The 20,649-nt window shown below is 30.8% G+C and overlaps 1 protein-coding gene across 2 annotated transcripts; it reads right to left on the bottom strand.

Annotated features, from left to right (window-relative positions):
- Positions 1-6,006: 6,006 nt before the first annotated feature.
- On the bottom strand, positions 6,007-13,028 carry LOC107895281 (beta-glucosidase 18). Of its 2 annotated transcripts, none has more exons than XM_016820575.2 (12): positions 12,728-13,028; positions 12,577-12,643; positions 12,434-12,492; positions 12,252-12,327; positions 12,103-12,177; positions 11,932-12,019; positions 11,580-11,832; positions 11,379-11,494; positions 10,073-10,325; positions 9,583-9,685; positions 8,326-8,428; positions 6,007-6,396 (listed from the first exon to the last, which is right to left on the bottom strand). In XM_016820575.2, exons 1-12 carry the CDS (start codon positions 12,890-12,892, stop codon positions 6,114-6,116), a joined length of 1,641 nt encoding a protein of 546 aa, XP_016676064.1. In that variant the 5' UTR covers positions 12,893-13,028; the 3' UTR covers positions 6,007-6,113. The 2 variants fall into 2 exon arrangements, with proteins under 2 accessions (XP_016676064.1, XP_016676065.1); XM_016820576.2 differs by having other exon boundaries at positions 12,751-12,974.
- Positions 13,029-20,649: the final 7,621 nt, after the last annotated feature.

Below are 20,649 nucleotides of genomic sequence, written 5' to 3'. Positions count from 1 at the left end.
ATTGAGTCAAAACACAGAACTAGAAAAAAAATTCCTTTTGGGGTGAAAACATAAATTCTCTCTTCTTTAATAGAAACCGATAAAATTGTTATTCTGAAAAATATGTTTATAAGTTGATAATAACTAAACAATCCATAATCCATAATTCACAATTCAATATAATATTAAAAATTATACTAAATTAAACCGTATGAACTTACCAGGGCCAAACATTAAAGTTTGAAATGTCAAGAACTAATCAACGATTTTTTCTTTTCTACAATTATCTATGGCTCTTGATCTAAATAATAACTTATTTCAATTATCAGCGCAAACATTTTATAATAATCCATTTTAATGCATATGAATTCTTTATTGATATTTTTCACAATTGCCTTAAACTTTTGCATTTTATTCAATTTAGTCCCTAAAATCGAAACAAGCTTATTTTCATAATTAATCCCTAAACTCATTGTGTCGAATTCTTATCCATCCCTATACATCCCTTTAATACTAAATTTTTTTAAGAAAATCTTACCAAAATTTACATACTTTCAATTTAGTCTTTGAACTTAAAAACTATACAAAATCTATTTATAAAATAGTCCTAATTCAACATTAAACTTCAAACTAAACCATTATCAACTAAAAAGCTTCAAGAAAATCAATGAAATGTTTTAAAAACTTTTAAATTATTTCAAAATAGTCCCTGGGCTATATAGATTAAGCTGCAACAATCTCAAAAATATAAAATTTACGAAAAACCAACAAAGATAACACTTACATGCAACTTGGAAAATCTTGATTGATCTCTCAACCTTTCAAAAATGGTGGTTTCGGTGGTAAAACCCAAATGAAAAAGATGATGTTTATTTTTTTATGTTTTAGGTTTTATTTAGTATATTTTTAACTTTTAAATTAACTAAAATTCATTATAAACTAACTACAACTTGTCCACTAGCACATCTATGGATAAATTTCCATATAAAACCATTAAATTTCACTTTTTCACTCAATTAGCCCTTTTAAACTAATAGCGATTCACTTTTGTAGTTTTTACGATTTAGTCCTTTTTCTTTAATTAACTAACCAAATGTCAAAATTTTTGAACCAACTTTTAATATTAATGGTTTAATATTTACGGACTCACATGTCGGAATTGTAGTACCGAAACTACAGTTTCTGACACCACTGGAAAACGGGCTGTTACACAATGATAAATGTATACATGAGTAGACATAGATGTTTGTTTGAACTATAGGTTGTTTGGATTTTATAACTCAATTAATGGAATTCATGGTTATTGAAACAGTATAGTATAATAAGTATAAAAACCTTACAACTATGTGCTTAAAAATGAAAATTAATGAGTGAACAAAAGCGTTGTGAGGGTTAAAAGCAAAAAAATTGTGATAAAATCATAGAATAATTAAAATTCAAGGGAGTGAAGAGTGAATAAAGTGAAACAAATAAAAAATATGAGAATTTGAAAAAATCTCACTCATATTGGCACAAATACTCGTGAATTGCTTATTCTTGTAAATACTATATTAGAGTTCAAAACATGGATAAAAGAAACTGAGTAAGTAGAATACGAAGCACCTGTGTTCTTCAACCATAGATGTTATGCTTGTGTATTGATGGATTTATGTGTTTAGTTTTCTTTAACCAATTTACTTGTAACTTATTAAACTAGCATGTTTGAAGTGAAAATCATGAATCGTTTAGACATCTAGCTAGAGTTACTTGTTTAGCAAATTTCCTTATCTCAGATGTCTCAAAACCAATATTGTGTGCAACACATGCTCAAGTACATTGTTGTTTGGTGTGTTTTCTTTTCTTTGTTTTTTAATTTTATCTTATTTTCTTGAGGACAAGCAACGGGTTAAGTGTGGGGGTATTTGATCTGCAAATTAAGTACTTTCTGGCACTTAACAAGCTTGCTTTTAAGTCATTTTATGTTATTTTATTGCATTTTTAGTTTTAGTAGCTTAGATTTAATTTCTTGTAAAATAAGCATTTTTACTCAATAAATTTGAGTTAGTTGACCTATTGGACCAACACGGACCCTTAAGGTAGTTTTAGCGAGTTAATTGAGCGTGAAAGACACCTATTTTGAGGCCCAAAAGCATCAATAATGACAACTAGGTCGCAACACAGTGGAGCGAACTCTAGATGTGAGATCCAAAGTTGTGTGTCACAACACAGTGTAACAACCCGTTTTTCAGTGGTGTCAAAAATAGTGGTTTTAGGACCACAACTCTGATGTGTCAGTTTGTAAATATTAATTATTTAATATTTACTAGGTTATTAGTATTGTATTAAAATTTGGTTTAGAAATTTTAACGTTTAGATAGTTAATTAAGTAAAAAGGACTAAATTGTTAAAGTTGTAAAAGTTGGTTTCTATTAATTAGATGTGTCAAATGGTAGAAGAAGGATTGAATAAATATTTTAAATGGTGATTAGACCATTTTTAGTTATGTTAGACAGTTAGTGGGATTCTTTAGTTAAAAAGATGAAGAAGAAAATGTGATATTTTATAAGTGATAATATTATTATAATGTTTAGTAGATAAAATAAAGAAACAAAAGCTAAAACCATTTTCATTTTAGCTTGCTTCATTTTCTTCTTCTAATGAAAAGAAAAGGAGAGCTAGGGTTTAGCTTCAAAACTTTTGGTCCTTGAATGGTAAACTTAATTTAGTCATTTTCTTGTAATTTTTATGTTTTTGAGCTCGTATTAGCTTGATTTAGCTAACTCGAGGACTAATTTGCAAAACTGTCAAACATTTTAGATTATGCCATTGATGAGTTTGAGTTATTCTTGAAGTTTTACGAAAGGTTTTTGAGTTGGCTACTAGATAAGATTATTTTATAAAGTAATTTTTGATGATTTTTAAGTTTGAGGACTAAATTGATTAAGTGATAAATCACAAGGGTTTGGTATGAAATAATTGAAAGATTGTTTGGATGAGGAATCCTTGAAGATTTGACAAGCTTGGGTTTTAAAAGAAAAAAGGTTAAATTGCATGTTTAGGGCTTATGGGCTAAATTGAATAAAAGTGAAAAGTTGAGGGTAATTTTGTAAAATGTAAAAAAGGGGTTTAGTTGCATAATGAAATAATTTTGCTATTGATTGGATTAATTGAGTGAAATTATTATTTTAGATCAAGAATGTGCTGATGATCGTGGAAAAGAAAGGTTGCAGAATAGTCTCTATATTTGAACGATTACTACAAATCAGTCCTATAAGTTAGTTTATATAAGTATGTTATAGATAATTTCTTTATTACTTGATTTTACCTAAGAAATTGTAGTGTTTCATAATTATTGACCGTTTGATTTAACAAAGGCCAATAGTGAAATTGAAATGTATTAAGTGTATTGAATTCGGGCTTTGAGCCTAATAGGCTTAGTGCCGGTGTATCTATCGGGCTAAATGCTTAGCAGGCTTCATGTCAATGTACTTTTTGGGCTTAGTGCCTAGCAAGCTTCAGGCCGGTGTAATAATTTGTACCGGATATTGGTGATTGGAGAACTTATTAAACGATGACTTGAAATATGGGTTGAAACTAATGTACTGTTCAATACCCACTTGCTGTAAGCTGTGACTGACAGGAACTTGGTTGTTTTAATCGTGAAATTTGTTATTGTATACTTTAATTTGGTAAGGTTATTGTTTGGTTTAACGAACTTGCTAAGCTTCAAGTAGGCTTACTCGTGCTTCATCTTCTATTTTGTAGATTACATTTTATGGTCGGGAGATCGGATCAAACTCGAAGAATTACACTATTTGGTAGATTTTGTAAACATTGTGGCTTATATGGCATGTAATAGGGCAATGGTTATTATGCTATATCTCATAGATATGTAAGTTTTTTTGGTACTTGGAGATTGAATGGTAGTTATTGAGTTATAGTATTTGGTGTTTGATGTTTTGAATGTGAATTTTAGTGAGTATGCTTGTTGTAAATTAAGCTAAATTTGTGTGAATGATCATGGAATGATATGTGTCATTCTAACTTGGTATAAAATGGTTGGAGTAGCTTGTTGTGTTCATGTTGAGACTTGTAAATGATAGCTAGGATCAGTTTTGGTATGAGCATTAATGTGATCTTAAGTAGTTGAATGTGGCATGTTTTGGATGCTTTGAGGTGTATTTAGGTATTGTAAAGTTGTGGTATATGATACTTGGTATGGTTTTAGGTGATTGAAAATGGCATGTTTTGGTTGTTTAAAGGTGTGTTTATAGACTTGTGAACATGTATTATGAATTGGTTTAGGTATCTATGCAATTGGGTGAGGAAATAACATGATTTTGGTCATTTTTGGGCATACACGGCCTGGGACACAAGTTGTCACACGGTAGTGTGTCACACACGGGCAGCCCAAATGGACGTGTACCCTGAGTGTGTTAGGTACATTATTCACACGGCAAGCACACGAACTGAGACACGGGTGTGCGAGCCAAGTTAGTGAGTTACACGGGTGAGCACACAGTTGGACACACGCGCGTGTGGGGTATAAAATGTTATTGGCTATAAAATGTTCCGTTATGTATGGTAATACTTCGTAATCTTATACCAGTGGTCGAAATGGGTTATTTGTGTTACACTTAGACTAAGCTATTGGAGGCTGATTGGAAAGCAGTTTTTAGGTTTTAGCTAGTAGATTTAATTATAGTTAAGATTTTAATTAGGTTTTATTTTATTTTCAAAAATTGTTTATTTCTTGTTCTTCGACTTGGATTCAATTTGAGTTCAAACCTTTCCTATTAAGTATTTTAGTATTTTTCTTTCAGTTCGTGCTTGTTAACATCGAAATCTTGCCAACTATTAAAGCACATCCAACTTATCAAATGGATCAATTTCTATCTTCCTCTTGTTTTAATTTAATTGTGTGTTTTGCATGATTAAATTATTTCTAAGGAAAATGGCATTTAGATTCATGCGTGGCTAATTCCTTTAGGAAGATTAACGAGCGAATGTGAGAATAATTAACAGAAAAATGAGGATTTATCTTAGAATTAGTTGGCTTAAATTGTGTATGCTTAAACCCTAGGATTGACGACAGTAGGAAGTAATCTAGGTAGATAGGCCGAAAGGATAAGTTTACCGAGCACCTCATAATTTATTCCAGTTTAAACTATGAGGTCAAAAGATAAGTGAGTTTTTATTGATTAATTAATCAGCTAGAGGTCGAAATGTAATAATTGATTAGTTATTAGCTAATTTACTAAAACTCGAGTTTTGTAGTTAATTACGAATATTGAAGCTAATTAATCTTTTGTCTATTAATTAAGATTTTGTTATTTGTCAATTTCTTTAGTAATTTTATTTTATTTTATCACCTTAATTTTTATTATTAATTATCGTAATATTATTTTGTCCCCTTGATTTTATTTTATTTTATCACCTTAGTTTTCAAGAAAAAGACCACAATATCAAGGTCATCATCAGAAGCAAAATATGAGAGCATGACATCCACAGTTGTTAAGATAGTCTGGTTGTCAAGACTAATGAAAGAAATTTGTGTTAGTAGTATCAAACCAACAATGTTATTTTGTGACAGTCAAGCTGTATTATAAATTACTCCTAATTCGGTTTATCATGAGAGAACAAAACATAGAGAATTTGATTGTCATTTTATGATAAAAAAAAATATACAAAAAGATTTTGGTTCAAACAAGGCATGTCTCTACTAAAGAACAACTTACAGATGTTATGACAAAAGCATTTTGGGATACAACGACATGAATATCTTATTTCTAAGTTGGGGGTGAAAAATATTTACCAGCCTCCAACTTGAGGGGTAGTGTAGATAAGTGAAGGATGTTAGTTAATTGTTATTAATTAAGTTAGCAGTTAGTGGTTTGTAGCTTAGTACAAATAGCTTCAAGTTGTAATTTTATGAAGTATGATTTTTAAAAATAAAAATTAATAAAATCTCTTCAATTGTTTGTTATTTCTCTCTTCTCAAATCACTATTTTAGGTTATTATCAATATTTTAACAAAATCTAAGATAATTATGAAAATATAAATGGTTGATCCATAAAATACTGAAGATGGAACCTTCAAAGTTTGTAAGATCAATACAATAACAATGAAACGTTGGACCCATATGATCATTCATTCACACATCTGTTGCATTAGCATTAGTTGTAGCAATTACGATATATTTGCTTTTTCGAACACGTCCAGATTTGGGTGTTCGATTGACGAACCTTTGTCTGTTAAATCTTGCACTGCTTCTGTTTGCAAGAAAATGTTGAAACCATTTAGCAGAAAGCTTGGGAGTTCGGTTCATAGTTAGACGATCAACGTAGTAAAGTCCGAATGTTGAACTGTAACCTCCTGCCCATTCAAAGTTATCCATCAAGCTCCATGCAAAGTATCCCCGTACATCAGCACCCTTCCTGTTTCAAATCAGCAGTCCATCTTATGTTAATAAAGATGTTACTCTCAACGTTATTCAGGTTTCGGTGCGAGTGTTGTATATGGATACATTTATTCAGAATATGAATTTGATCAAAAACATTAAACCCATTTAAAATATGATATGAGCTCAAGTTTTAATATTCAAATCTTCAGCTTACTTTAATTCATTTTTAAGTTTATAATATGTTATTGTTCAAAAATAATATATTATAATATAAATATTTAAAAAATACATTAAATTGTTTAAGCTTAGAAGTTTAATAAATATATTTATGATGCTGGTAAAAGATGTATATACTTATTAAATATTAAATAAAAACAACAATATAAACAAAATTTAACGAGTTTAGATTAATTATTTATAAATATAAATAAATTTGATTGTGTAGAGTCTATTCCCAAGCATTTTTCTCTTTTATATTCCAAGTGATATATAATTCTTATTTATAAAAAATTTCAACCCACATTAGTATAATCACATTATTTAACAATAAAAATTATAATTCAAATAAATATTTATTAAATAACCATAACTCTTCAAACGGTGACAATACTTTTAATACTTAAAAAGATAATCAATTATAGCCTTTCAATTTTTGGATGAGTAGTAACTTTTCACTTATTACTATAATAATAATAATAATAATAACAATAATAATAATAACTTTGGATCGATCTACAAAAGCCTTTTACAAAAACAAGCATCCCAATGTTGGACACATATCGATAACCACCACTTAGTTTTGAGTTTGATTACAAGAGAATTCAATATGTTTTGTATTAGGGTTAATACATCTTTTTGTAACTTAAACTTCATACTTTGTATTTAATTATTATTTTTAACTTAATTGATATATAAATTTTAATTTCACCATATACTTTGGTGCTTAAATAGTAAGCACCATTAAAATATGCTGATGCGATACGATACTAAGAGGTAATAATATGGTGACACATAGTCACCTAAATTTTGACATGTGAAAAAATTAAAAATTATAAAAAATTAATATTTTATAGAAAAAAATAAACTTTTACAATAAATTTTCTACACTTACAGACATGTTTTTAAGTAATTTCTTTTATATTTTTAATTTTTCATAAATTATCATATTTTTATAATATTATTAAATTTAAAATACATAAAATTTTGATATTTTATAAAATCTATGTTTTATACATTTTATATATTTGGACAAACATATTTTGTATATTTTATAAAATATGGTATTTTATATATTTTATAAAATACAATGCGAAATAATGTGTTTTATAAATATCATATTTTATAAATTTTTTTAATTTCATAATAATATAAAATTCTAATATTTTATTAAAAATTAAAAATATTTGAAATGAATCTAGACAACTGGTTGTCTAGGGTGAAATGTATTTGAACAACTTGTTGTCCAAATTCATTCTTTATTTGTAAAATTTATAATTTTATTTTTGTTACATGTCAAAATGTGAGGCTACTATGTGTCACCATGTTATTGGCTGCTAATGCCATGAAAGTATATTTTAAGAGTGTTATTACTGAGGTACTAAAGTATTAACGGAATTAAAGTTTAATTATCAGTTAGGTAAAAAGAAAGAAGAAGAAAGTACCAGTTAACTACTGGTGGCCAAATTCAAAGGTAAAATATATATTAAGCCTTTGTATTAAGTTGTAATAAGCGAGAACAGAAATCACGTTCTACCCATTGCCAATAAATCAATAGCATATAATTTATTTTTTATTATATATTATCTCGACTCAGAATGATAGATGAAAGAATTTGATAAATCATGATTATACCATATTCACAAGTTTGGAAGTTTTTGAGAAAACTTAGCTTGTGAATAGTATATTGTAGAAATGAGCTCTTCTTTCTAAGAAACAATAAGATAAAGAAGATAAAGTGAGTTACCTAATTGCTCGGGACAAAGCAGCAAGATAACCATTGTAGAAATTGATTCGGTTGACATCATGCAGCAAATTTGGAGCGGCTTCAGTCAGTGGGGGACAATATCCTGTAAGAATATCTAGTCAAAAAGGAATGTATATTCTACACTAATTTACTAGTTCAAATGCTATATCTATGCTGACATGCACCATATGTTACTGTGTACAAGGGTCTAAGTATATTTGATTTTGTTCAAAAAAAATTTAATATATTAAAGAATTTTTGGAGGAAGATATCTTCGTAGGAACATCTGAAAATATATTTGGCGCAGGAATGCTTTTAAAAAAACACATGGTCGGACCACCTTAACCTATTGCTACAAAGGCTGCTTTGGAGCTTTTGAAAGAGGACTCACAGCCTTCAAGCTCTTATTTAGAATGTAAAAATTGCATAAATTACTTAGTATCATAACTTTTTATTTTAAGTACTGAAAATTAAAAAGAAATTATAAATTAAGTATTATTGTTAACAACCATTTTCATTTTAGCCACTTAATTATAATAAATTTTTATTTTGATCATTCATTTTATCTTTTTAAAAATTATTTTATCTTTTTAAAAATTAATATTAATTTTTTTCTAGTAAAAAAAATCCGAGGTTTTATAGAGAATTGCCTATTTTTTTTTATAGAATTTTTACATGAAAATGCCATTTTTATCTTTTTTATTTGTTTTGTTTTGTTTTATTTTATTTTAGAACTTTTTTTTCGTTTTTTCAAGGAAAAATATGGGATTTTATAGGAATTGTCCTAAGAAAAACCACTTTATCCTTTTAATATTCTTTATTTTTAAGAATTAATTTTAATTTTTTAAGTAAAAAAGAAAATTTTGAAATCTATAGAAAAACTTATAGAATTGAGTTACTAAAAAAAATTGAGTTTTATCTCCATAGCTAAATATCTCAATTTATTGTAAAAGCTTATATTTTTAAAAAAATTAATTTTAAAAAGTAAATGAGTGACCAAAATGAAAACTTATTAAAACTGAATAACTAACATAAGATACAATAACATTAAACTAACAAAGGTGACCAAAATAAAAATTTATTAAAGTTAAGTGATTAAAACGAAAATGATTATTAACGATGGTGCCCAATTTTTAATTTTAAATTTTTATTTTTGGTGCCTATAACAAAAACTTATGAATAGTTTACCCTAAATTTAAGTACAGTAATTTCAAGATTTAAAGGAAGCCATGGACAATATATAGCTCTGCAGCTTACCATTCTCTGTTACATATATGGGCATGTTATTGTATCTTTTTGAAACATGATCAACAATCTTCTCCATGCCCCTCGGAACAACATAAAATCTTTCAACACCGGTCTGCCAAAAAACAGCAACTTGTAATAAACTGAGAGAAGTGGAAGAGGAATGGGAAGGTTTCAGGAAAAAAAAAACAGAAAGTATATAGGCAGTCTTTATATTATAATCGAGAGTGCAATTTAGTCCCTATAATGTACAACGGAATAATTCAATTCTTTTTATGTTTGATATACCAATACGGACCTGTAGATAGAGCTAAAGCATGCATTGATAGATTTCAACTCATATACTTCGACAGATTTCAGAAGTAAACGTCAGCATGTATACAACTTTTCAATGATAATGTTATCAGACATACAAGGATTAAATTACTAAGTTGTATATGGTACAGGGACTTCCAAGAGCAATACATGAAAGGAGGCAAGCAAGAGCAAGAAAAGGAATTACTGGTTCACCGATTAGAATGCCATCTCTTTCTCCAGTTGTGAATGTAAAGCCTCTGATGAAATGGTCTCCACCTAAGACGCAACGAGAATGGATGCAATCCTTGGCATATAATGTTGAATAATGATTAAGGCCAATAAAATCAATACTGCCTCTCATATACTCAGTTTCTTCACTGGAAAATCTTGGCAGTTCACTCCTGTGGTACTGGCGCATTTCAGGAGGATAATCTCCAAATACCAGAGGATCTAAAACCCTGCTTAGTCATCACTTTTATTCGTGTTATATTGCAGAATATATCTTTACTCAACTCGGATTTTGATTCAGTTGATTCATGTAGTAGGTCTGAAGTTTGAATCTCATTATCCAAATATCGAAGTAATTGTGTTAAATGCATATACAGAAAGGAATATAGAATATCACCCTCCAAATCCATATTTGATTATATTTACTTTAAACACGCACCTAGTGGCAGAACCAATGGGCTGGAAGTGTCCGGCCCGTCTAAAATGAAAATTTTTTTATTTAGACTTTTTATAATTTATAAAATTTTAAATTAATAATAATAAAATTATACTTTGGCCTTAAAAAATGCTAAAAGTTTAATTTAATTTTTTAAAAATTATAAAGATATAGACTATTAAAATAATAAAATTATATTTTTACAATCATAAAAATATACAATTTAATTTTTACTCTCAAAAAATTTTCCTTAGTCCGCCACTACACATTCATGTATCCTAAAATATAAACGTGATTCAAAGTAACACTATGAAGGCTGAAAAGGAAATCTTAAAAGGAAAAGGAAAAAGCTGGCAGAAAGGGAAGGGTCATTATTGTGAGTTTCATAATTCATCCAAGTACCTTCATTTCCATTTGACACTTGTACTGTCATAATGGTTCCAAGATTTTGCATTTACTGTGGTTCACTAATTACATAAACAATCTGTCTCCTTCAAGTCAAGTGGATTCTAATTGGTTTGCTTTGGTTCACAACTTATTTAATGTCAGAATCCATGAGCCCAACCAACAATTAATGACAAAATTTTTTACTGGTTCAGAAGATTTGGTTATCTAGTAAACCAAGGAAATGGTCCAAGATCAAGTGGTCATTGAAAATGACAGCTCATATAACTCGTATGGTTTTATCTGGTTCATCATAAAAGAAAGACCGAAACCAATGTGAAGTGCTACCATTAAACATGACCTTGCTGCTTAAATGTTCAATAAAATAAAGAGGAAACATATATGTGCATTCACCAGGAATTTTCTTCTAGCATTAATAAAGCTTTAGGTTGAGATTACTTACCAGCCTCCTGTAAAAGCCAGAGCCCGATTCACGGCTTGACGATCGGATTCTACATCTCTTAGTGGTTCATACATATGTAAATGCACAACTAATCCTATCGAACCACCTTGTTTTGACTGCAGCAGCATCAAATTTGGGTAAAAAAAGATATCATGAAGCAAGGGTCAAGCTATAAACATATACGGAATCTCATTCCTTAACCTGAAATCGTTCTCGGTATAGCTTAACAGCCTTGCCATGGGCTAATAACATGTTGTGAACAACTATAAGAGGCTCAATGTCTGCATTGCCAACTGAACAATTTCCGAAAGGTGGAGAACAATGAGCAGGTGGATAAAGTCCCCTAACATATGACATTTCTGCAAACATATTAGGCTCATTGATAGTTGTCCAGTACTTAACTCTATCGCCAAAGCTCTTGAAACAGGTTTCGGCCAAAAGAAGAAAATCATCCCTAAAAAAGAACTGAAAATTAGGCAACTTAACAACATGATTACTTCACAGCAAAAACATTTGGCTAATATGGAACTACTTGAATGAGAGGAGAAATTACTGCATTAGTGGACTGAGCCAAACCCCATATCTATCCTCCAGTTCTTGTGGAAGATCAAAATGGTGTATTGTCAGAAATGGTTCAATTCCTGCTTTTTGGAATTTGCTTAATCACATTACATCATTCTCAAGAATCTCAAGATACAATTTTATCCTAATTTTATCCTCTTACCCCTGAGCAAGAGGTTGTCTATAATTTTGTTATAGAACTTGATTCCACCTGGATTAACTTCACCAAACCTTCCTCCTGTTCCATCATCGAGGGATGTTAGAATTGTTATAATCTAAATCAAGTAAGTTTCTGGGTTTTGGAAGCCATACTAGGTAGAATTCTAGCCCATGAAATCGAAAACCGATATGCATTCACCCCAAGTGATTGTGCAATCTCAGCATCTTCCTGGTAAATTATACATAAAACAAAGCAACAATCAAACCTTTTGTTTTCTCATATATCTAAAGGCTGAAATCAGTAACAAAGAATGAATTTATCAGCGAGACAATACCAAGAACAGATGGTAATCATCATCTGCATCATCTCCATTCTCATTGTTTTTAATGTTTCCTGACAATCATTTGATCAAATAGTTAAGCTTCAAACATGTGTGCTAAATTCCATGATATCTGCAACCTCAAAGTTCCTGTTTACCTGGAATATGAGTGAAAACATCCCAGTTGCTTAGGCCTTTTCCATCTTCAAGATATCCTCCTTCAACCTATACCATGAAAACCAAGAAGTAAAAAAAGACAAACACACTGCTAATAGCCATTGAAGAATATCCAAAGCTTGCTTAGCATGCCTGGTATGAAGAAACAGCTGTACCAAAGAGAAAGTTGTCTGGGAATTCAGATCTTCTAACATCTTGGCTTTCGATCTCAAAACCTTCAGCATTAGAAGTAGAAGAAACAAGTAGATATACAACAAAAAAAATCAAAGAGACGTGGATTATGACATTAACAGGCATCTTAGAGAGAAAACAACAACAACAGCAGAAAGCAGAAAGCAGAAACAAAATCTACAGCAAAACTTGGGAATTATTGGTCAATAACCATAAAAGGACAATCACAAATTCGCAAAGTTGCAATTACTGCTAAACAAGTGGCCCATGCGCATAAGCCTTTTATTTGTAGTATATTATTGGTATAGGGTCGGAAGCAGTTCCTGTCCTAATCTAAAATAATCCAATTTTTCTTATTAAAACAATTCTCTAATTGCTCCTCTATACTAGTATTATTGAAGTTAATTATTCGCTATATTTAATATTTATTTAAATATTTGATTTAAATGAATCAATGGAGTGAAGTAATTAAACTGAACATCATAAAATTATTTAATCTGGTTTATTTAACTCTATTTGGAACTGGAAATTTCTTGTGTAGAGCCAATCAACGGCTACTCATATTCTTACTTAATTTTGGTGGGGTGAAGATTGGAAAGAAAGGGGCAATCTATTAAAAAAGTATGATCATGAAATTGACAATATAATTACTACATTTAGTCTCAATCTCCCAGTTTGGATTCAAAAGAATTTGAGAATCAGTCTGGTTTTGTTTTAGTGTCTCTCCTGATTTTGTAAGTCCAGGGTTAGGTACGATTTGGATACGATAATTTTCTTCTTGGATTTCGAATTATATTTTATATATAAATTAATTATAATCAAATTCATATAATTTATTATTGTTCAATTTAAATTAATTATTATATTAATATCGATATTAACATAAAAAATATTTTAAATAACAAAATATATTTTTTTGAATTCAACGAATCGATCAAGGTTTTGAGAAAACAAAATTTCTTATTTCGACACGAACATCTAGTGTCACGGGCCGCAGATTGAAATATGTGACAAATGCACATAGAACATCTCATGGAGGTCTACTGATTACATGAGGCCCATTTGACCCATTTGAACTAACCCAATTTGTGGAACATGTGGAGAAATCCATCTACTTGAACCCTTGGTAATCTAGTTTAATACTTTAGTAAAACTAGAGTTACCATGGTGAATATTTGTAATCCTAAGAGATAAGATTGTATAAAGTTAAAATCCCTTAAGACTCATATTGTAGAAAGGCTTTGATCTCGATCGTTGATGTAATTTAAATTGTATTGTTGGGTTTTTGGGAGTTCAACTATAAATAAAGGTATTCTCCCTCATTTGTAATCACTCAGGTGTAATTCTTTAATGTACTAGAAACACTTTAAGAGCATTTACTCAAACTAGGTGTTATTAGTTTTCTTTTGGCTTTTCTGTTCACTTTTTGCTTTTTCGATTGAGAGTTTGCTTTTGCTTTATTTCGGTGCCTCAGAGAATTTTTGTTGAGAACTCTTATCTTTCTAGAGTTAGACTGACTTATGCAGACTTGAAGCTAAGTTTCTACCTAATGTCGTGCGGTTTGCGAGGCTTAAGTTCTAGCCTCATGATAGTTGGTATTTGAGCTAGTGCTCGGTAAGGCATCAATTAAGATGACAAAATGAGTAGATGAGCATGTTGAGTAGAGGGATATGTTGTTAGCTTTTGAAGGTCTGGAGACCAATCTTAAGGAATCCTTAGGCGATATCAAGGAAACACTAGAGGTAGTTGAGGGACCACCATAGAGTTAGACTCAATGAAATAGTAGCTCAAAGAATTGATGGTGGAGATTTTCGGTTCCAATGTGGAAGCGATGCAAGGGGTGCTCAATTCCACTATGGATAAGTTGACAATGAGGGACGATGCTCTCGAGACTATGATGTCTACTTTGAAAGAACGAATTGAGGAGTGATCAGCCACAAATTGATATAACAAATTAGGCTTTCCCGGTATACTTAAAAAGCTTATTTGTAACACCCTTCACCCGTATTCAATGCCAGAATAGGGTTATGGAGCATTACCAAACATATTGTACAATAACACATGCATTTCACATACATTTACAAATTTAGTATATATTCATCAATCAACAACATTCATATCGTCCCTAAAATGAGCCTATAAGGCCCTAACATACATTCAGGTGATTCGAGACTAAACCGAGAACTCAGGAAATTTTTAAAACACTTAAAAATTCTTTGCCAAAAATAGGGAAGACATGGGCCCAGCCGTGTCTCTCACACGACCAAAGACATGCCCGTGTCGTAGGCCGTGTGGACATTCGAAATGAGAGCACATGGTCGTGTCCCAGCCCATGTCCTACCCTGTGTAACTCTCTGACTTGCGTCACACAGCCAACACACATGCCCGTGTGGCTAGCTTGTGTGCCCTAAAAATGTCCATATACACCCGTGTGCCAGGCTGTGTGCTAGGCCGTGTCAAACTTGTAGGGCTTACTAACTTAGGCCACACGGCCAAGTCACACGCCCGTGTGTAAGACCGTGTGGAGCATACTGATTTGGTTTTCAATTCAACACCAAGGGACACACGACCATACAACATAACCGTGTGTCACACAAGGCTGAGACACGCTCCCTTGTCTCTACCCGTGTGGCCATTTTGCCACCCAAATTTCATGTACCTACACCAAACTCAAATGGCACAAAATATAGCATATATAAGCATTTATACCAACTCAATCAAGCCTAATTCATGCTAACTCAAAATCATTATCCAAAAAACACTCAAGTCACAAAATAGGCCAATCCATTTATACCAAATTCACCTATACATATCAACTAATTAAACAATTTCAAACATGCATCATTTGGCTTAAAATTTACATATATATATCTCTTCTCTAATATCATCCACAATACCTATTATCAATAAGCATCACAAAGCCAACCTCAATCACATGAAATAAACCATATGCACACATACATTTATATACAACCAAACCAACCAAATTAAGCCAACTTTCATGACTATATATACAAACCAAACCATAGACATTTACAAGCCAAACCAAATGGCTAAATTAATTATCAACTTATATACCAAAGTGACTAAAGTTCCTATACATGCCATATATTCCAAAACATAGATTCAAAAGTACCAAAATAGTAGCTTGATAGTGTGATGAAGTCTCTGACGATCATCGAATCCGAGCTAGCTTTGAAATCACTATAAAACATGGAAAATAAACAAAGTAAGCTTATAGCTTAGTAAGCTCGTATGAAAATAATAAGCAATACTTGTCATTTATTAACTATTCAAATTATAAATATAACATGCTACAAAACATTTAACCACAATGTTATTATGTTTTCAATCAAATAACTAGCCATGTATTCACAACTTTCATATATCCGATGCTTATACAGTTTTCCGTACATACCTGTATTGATGCGTATCTATTTCTCACATTTCACATCTTCAACATACCTGTTGAATCGTTTAAATATCAATGGATATTCTTGTTTCATATAAATTCTAATAATAACCATAAGTATTTCAATATTAATTTCATATGTCACTTACCAAGTCTTTCCGAATCGAAGAACGGCTTACATATATGAGTACATCATTTTTCTTGTGCCATAGTCCAATTATAGTCTTACACGTGTATTGCTAGGGCCCTGCCATGGTCTTACATTCATAGTGCCATAAACCCAGTTATGGTCTTATCATCAGAATGCCATAGCCAGCTATGGTCTTACATATAAATACCGCCATGGTCCAACCATGATCTTACGTTTAAGGTGCCATAACCTAGTTATGGTCTTTTCATTAAAATGTCATAGCCCAGCTATGGTCTTACATATAAATACTACCATGGTTCAACCATGGTCTTACGTTCAATTCACCTTTTGCTATAAAACGGTTGTACTCAATCCTGCATTGTACTTGTTTTGAACATTTAATTCAATTTCATAATTCAACAATAATTTTATTTTCAAAAATAGATATGAATAAATACATAATACTATTCATAATTTAATAAAATAAACATTAAATTTTAACTATAAGAACTTACCTCGGATACAAAAAAAGCAAAACGAGTTGATCAATCCACAACCTTGTTCTTTCCTCGATTGAAGTTCATATTTCACGTTCTTGATCTATATAACATCAAATTTAACTTTTTTAATTATCAATTTATTCAATTTAATCCAAAATTCACGTTAAGGCATTTTTACATATTTGCCCCTAATGTTTCACATTTTTACAATTTAGTTCTTATTTCATTAAAACACAAATTCATGCAATTTAACCACAACCCATGCTAGCCAAATTACAATTAGTTCCCTATCAGCCCAATTTTTCATTTATTTCACATTTTAACCACAAATTTTCCATATTTCACAATTTAATCCCCAATTTACATTTTCACTAAAAATCACTTAACAAAACTTGTATAACTATCATCAAACATTCATAATCTATCATTAAACATCAAAATAATCATGTAATCATAAATGGAAATATCTAAAATCTTTAAAAATTTTGCAAAATAGTCCCTGGGCTAGCTAAACCTAGTTGCAACGATCTCAAAAACATAGAAATAATTAAAAAAGGGTTAAAAATTCATATCTAATTGAAGAGATTAGGGTTACCGAATGTTGAAAATAAGAATGGGTTCTTTCTCTTTAATTTTCGGTTGAAAATGGTGAAAAGATGATGATGTTTTGTTTTTATTTTATTTAACTTACCTTAATTACCAAATTACAAAATTAACCTTATTATATAATCTTATTAAACATCCATTTTAATCCTATAATTGTCCATTCACAATTGAAATGGTCTAATTACCACTTAATGACTCTTACTTTAAGGTTCTATAGCTATTTAATACCTTTAGCTATTAGAACATCACTTTTACACTTTACGCGATTTAGTCCTTTTTATCAAATTGACTAATCAAATGATAAAATTTCTAAACGAAAATTTCACACAATCACTTAATCATGCTTTAAAAATTAAAATAATAATAAAAAATTATTTTGGCTTCAGATTTGTGGTCCCAAAACTAATATTCTGATTTGACTAAAAACGGGTTGTTACATTATTCTTGAGCAAAATAACGCATTTTGCATAGTTTTTCGTAATTTTTAGATTTTAAGTTAGTAAGTGAAAATGTCTTGTTTTCGTTAATTTTGTACCCAATTTGACCAATAGTGTCATTAGGGGCCTAATGTGTGATTGAGTGGTGTAGGGACGCGTTAAAGGTTGAAAACAAGTGAGAATGACACAAAGGAAAGGGAATCATGATATTCACACCTTGGAATCATGATTCCTCCAACAATATGGAAGATTGGAGACACTCTTCAGTGGTATCGTGATACCCACTTTAGGTATCATTATATCCACCTTTCCAAGAAGACCCCAAGGCTCAACATTTCCCAAGGTATCGCGATATCCTTTGTTCGATATTGCAACATCGACATCGACATCGTCAAGTGGACAAAATTAGACAAAAAGGGTAGTCTTTGTCCACCTGGTCCACCAATCGCCCAAGGCCTGTGTAGGGGGAAATTTTGGCAATGAAAATCTATCAACTTTCATCCTAAATAAAAAAAGCTGGCTGAGGAGGAGAGCCATACACATTAGCTTAATTTTAGTTTTAGTTTTCTGTAGGTTTTCTTTTAGTTTTTTTTCTGTATTTTTTCTAGGGTTTTCATTTTCTCTTCTTTTTTTCTTAGTTTTAGAGTTTATGGTTTTGCATTCACTTCTTTTTCTTGATGTTCTTAGTGTTAGTTAAGTTAGTTACCACTATAACTTAGGTTTATTAACACTTTCAATCTCTATCCCTTGGTTGAAAGACATTTTAGTTTTAGTTTAATTTATTTCAATGACATTTTAGTTTTAGTTTAATGTATTTCAATTTCTTCGACTTTAAATCTATTAAAGTTAGTTTCTTTTATGTTTATTGCTTTAAATTTCTTCGTTGAATGCTTTTAATTTCATGTTCTTGAAGTTTTCTTTGATAAAAATCCAAACTCTTATATTTTTCTTAAGTTTTACTTTAATGACTTCTTTACTTTTCATTTCTATGTCCATTCTCCTTATTTTCAGCATGATTAGCTAAACCAAAAAGGGGATCAGTTGATGGAGATATGGGTAAGATGAGTTTTGGACAAATGACTAAATCGTAATAAATTGAACTAAATCGAATAGACCTAAAAACTTAAGAAGTGACGCCCTGTCACATCCCAAAAATTGGGTTAGTAAAAATTGTGTTAGTGAACCAAGAATGATCTCATCTTGTTTTTGAATAAATATTGTAGGAATCATGTCAAGAAAATTGATCTTGTTTAGTGGTTAAGTGTACTAGTTGTGTGTTTCAGGTTCTGAGTTTGATTCCATTCCCTTTAATTTTGAAGTATTTTTGTCCCTATATCTAACTTGCCACGTCTAGATTATCTTTTATTTTTCGTAAGTTGTCAACAAGAATGAGCTTGGTGGTTCAGCGGTAAGGCCTTAGCTTACCTTAAGGTTCCAAGTTCGAAAATCTTGTTGTGTGCAAAAGTAGAATTATTTTTGCTCCTGTCCTACTTTGCCTTCCATGCTGCAGTATGTGGGTCAAATTCAAACTCAGATTAGTTAGACAGAGTTAGTAGTTAAATATGGTTACTTGGGATTTGGGTAGTTTTAAAAAATTAAGAGATTATCTCCTGAAATTTCTCAAAAGTGTTGTTTCCGACTTTCACATTTCCCCCCACTCTGTGTTCATGTTGGTTTTTCTGTTCTTCCTAAATTTTTTTCTGTTGTTTTCTTTTTTTTTATTCCTCTCGTTTCATTTTTTCCAAATTTCGTCTTAACTTTCTTACCTAACAACCCTTTTTCTTTCTTTCTTTTTGTAACACCCCATATCCGGTTTAAACGTTAGGACCAAGTCTAGAAGTTACATCAAAATGTTTAAGGGTAAAACCAACATTTAAGTACTTTAATATTTGTCCTACAGAAAACATTTAGTCAACTAAACATGGAAATCCAGGCTTACAAACCATAGTCTGAAATAAAACATAGGTTAGTTCATATTTAAATGAACAATATAATGTCTAAAAAAAGAGATGACCGAGCTCCTGACGTGGCAAGCCTCCTAAGTCGATGGATTACCTGCAATTCAGTCAACAAATGGAATGAGTTTATAGCTCAATGTGTGTAACCGATATATAGGTAATACAACAATATATATAACAATATTTGCCCAAATTCCAATACAAAATCGAAAACAAGTGATACTTAGTAATATCGTAACTGTTTAGATAAGATGTAGAATAGATCAAATACAGATATAGAACATATTAAAACCAGATGTTGTAACACCCCAAACCCAGCCTAAACGTTATGCCCGAATCTGGTGTGTCACATTGAAGTGTTTTTCGAAAACCATGTTTTCATTAAAAACCCTTCTTATTTAAAACATAGTATATTGTAAACTTATTAATATTATTCCCGAAATTCTTTTTAGTTTGCGGAAGCTAATTTTAAAAGTAATCGATTTACGAAAACTTGATGTTTAAAAGTTAAGGTGCAAAAGCATTTTGAAAGTTTTACGGAAACGTAGTGTTTGAAAACAGTTGTTGTTTTGCAAAACTATGTCCTACTTCTAACAGATATTAAACATACTAAATAAACTTCCCAAATAAAAAGTTAAGGAAATAAAGAGGCCCTATTACAACCCAAAGGAAAAACCAAAGTGCTTAATTAAATAAACGAAATAGAAAAAAAACATGTGCAGTTGTGTGGTCGTCTCCGAGTCCCTCTACGACACCGATCCACCTAACGCTGCGGATTACCTGCACAGTTAAGAAACGTGGTGAGTTTACGAAAACTCAGTGTGTAATCCCCTCCTAAAC

This window comes from Gossypium hirsutum, chromosome A13, assembly GCF_007990345.1.
Source record: "Gossypium hirsutum isolate 1008001.06 chromosome A13, Gossypium_hirsutum_v2.1, whole genome shotgun sequence".
Lineage (NCBI taxonomy): Eukaryota > Viridiplantae > Streptophyta > Magnoliopsida > Malvales > Malvaceae > Gossypium > Gossypium hirsutum.
The sequence above is the reverse complement of the archived record's forward strand: the minus strand, read 5'-3'. Positions and strand labels throughout refer to the sequence as shown.

What these genes read in the sequence shown, in the direction of transcription:
- LOC107895281 (XM_016820575.2), bottom strand. Translation starts at nt 12,892, where the DNA reads ATGCCTGTTAATGTCATAATCCACGTCTCTTTGATTTTTTTTGTTGTA. An exon ending in ATGATTACCATCTGTTCTTG is followed by an intron (nt 12,328 to 12,433) that starts GTATTGTCTCGC and finishes ATAATTTACCAG; the next exon opens with GAAGATGCTGAGATTGCACA. An exon ending in GCATTCTAATCGGTGAACCA is followed by an intron (nt 9,686 to 10,072) that starts GTAATTCCTTTT and finishes GTTTTTTGGCAG; the next exon opens with ACCGGTGTTGAAAGATTTTA.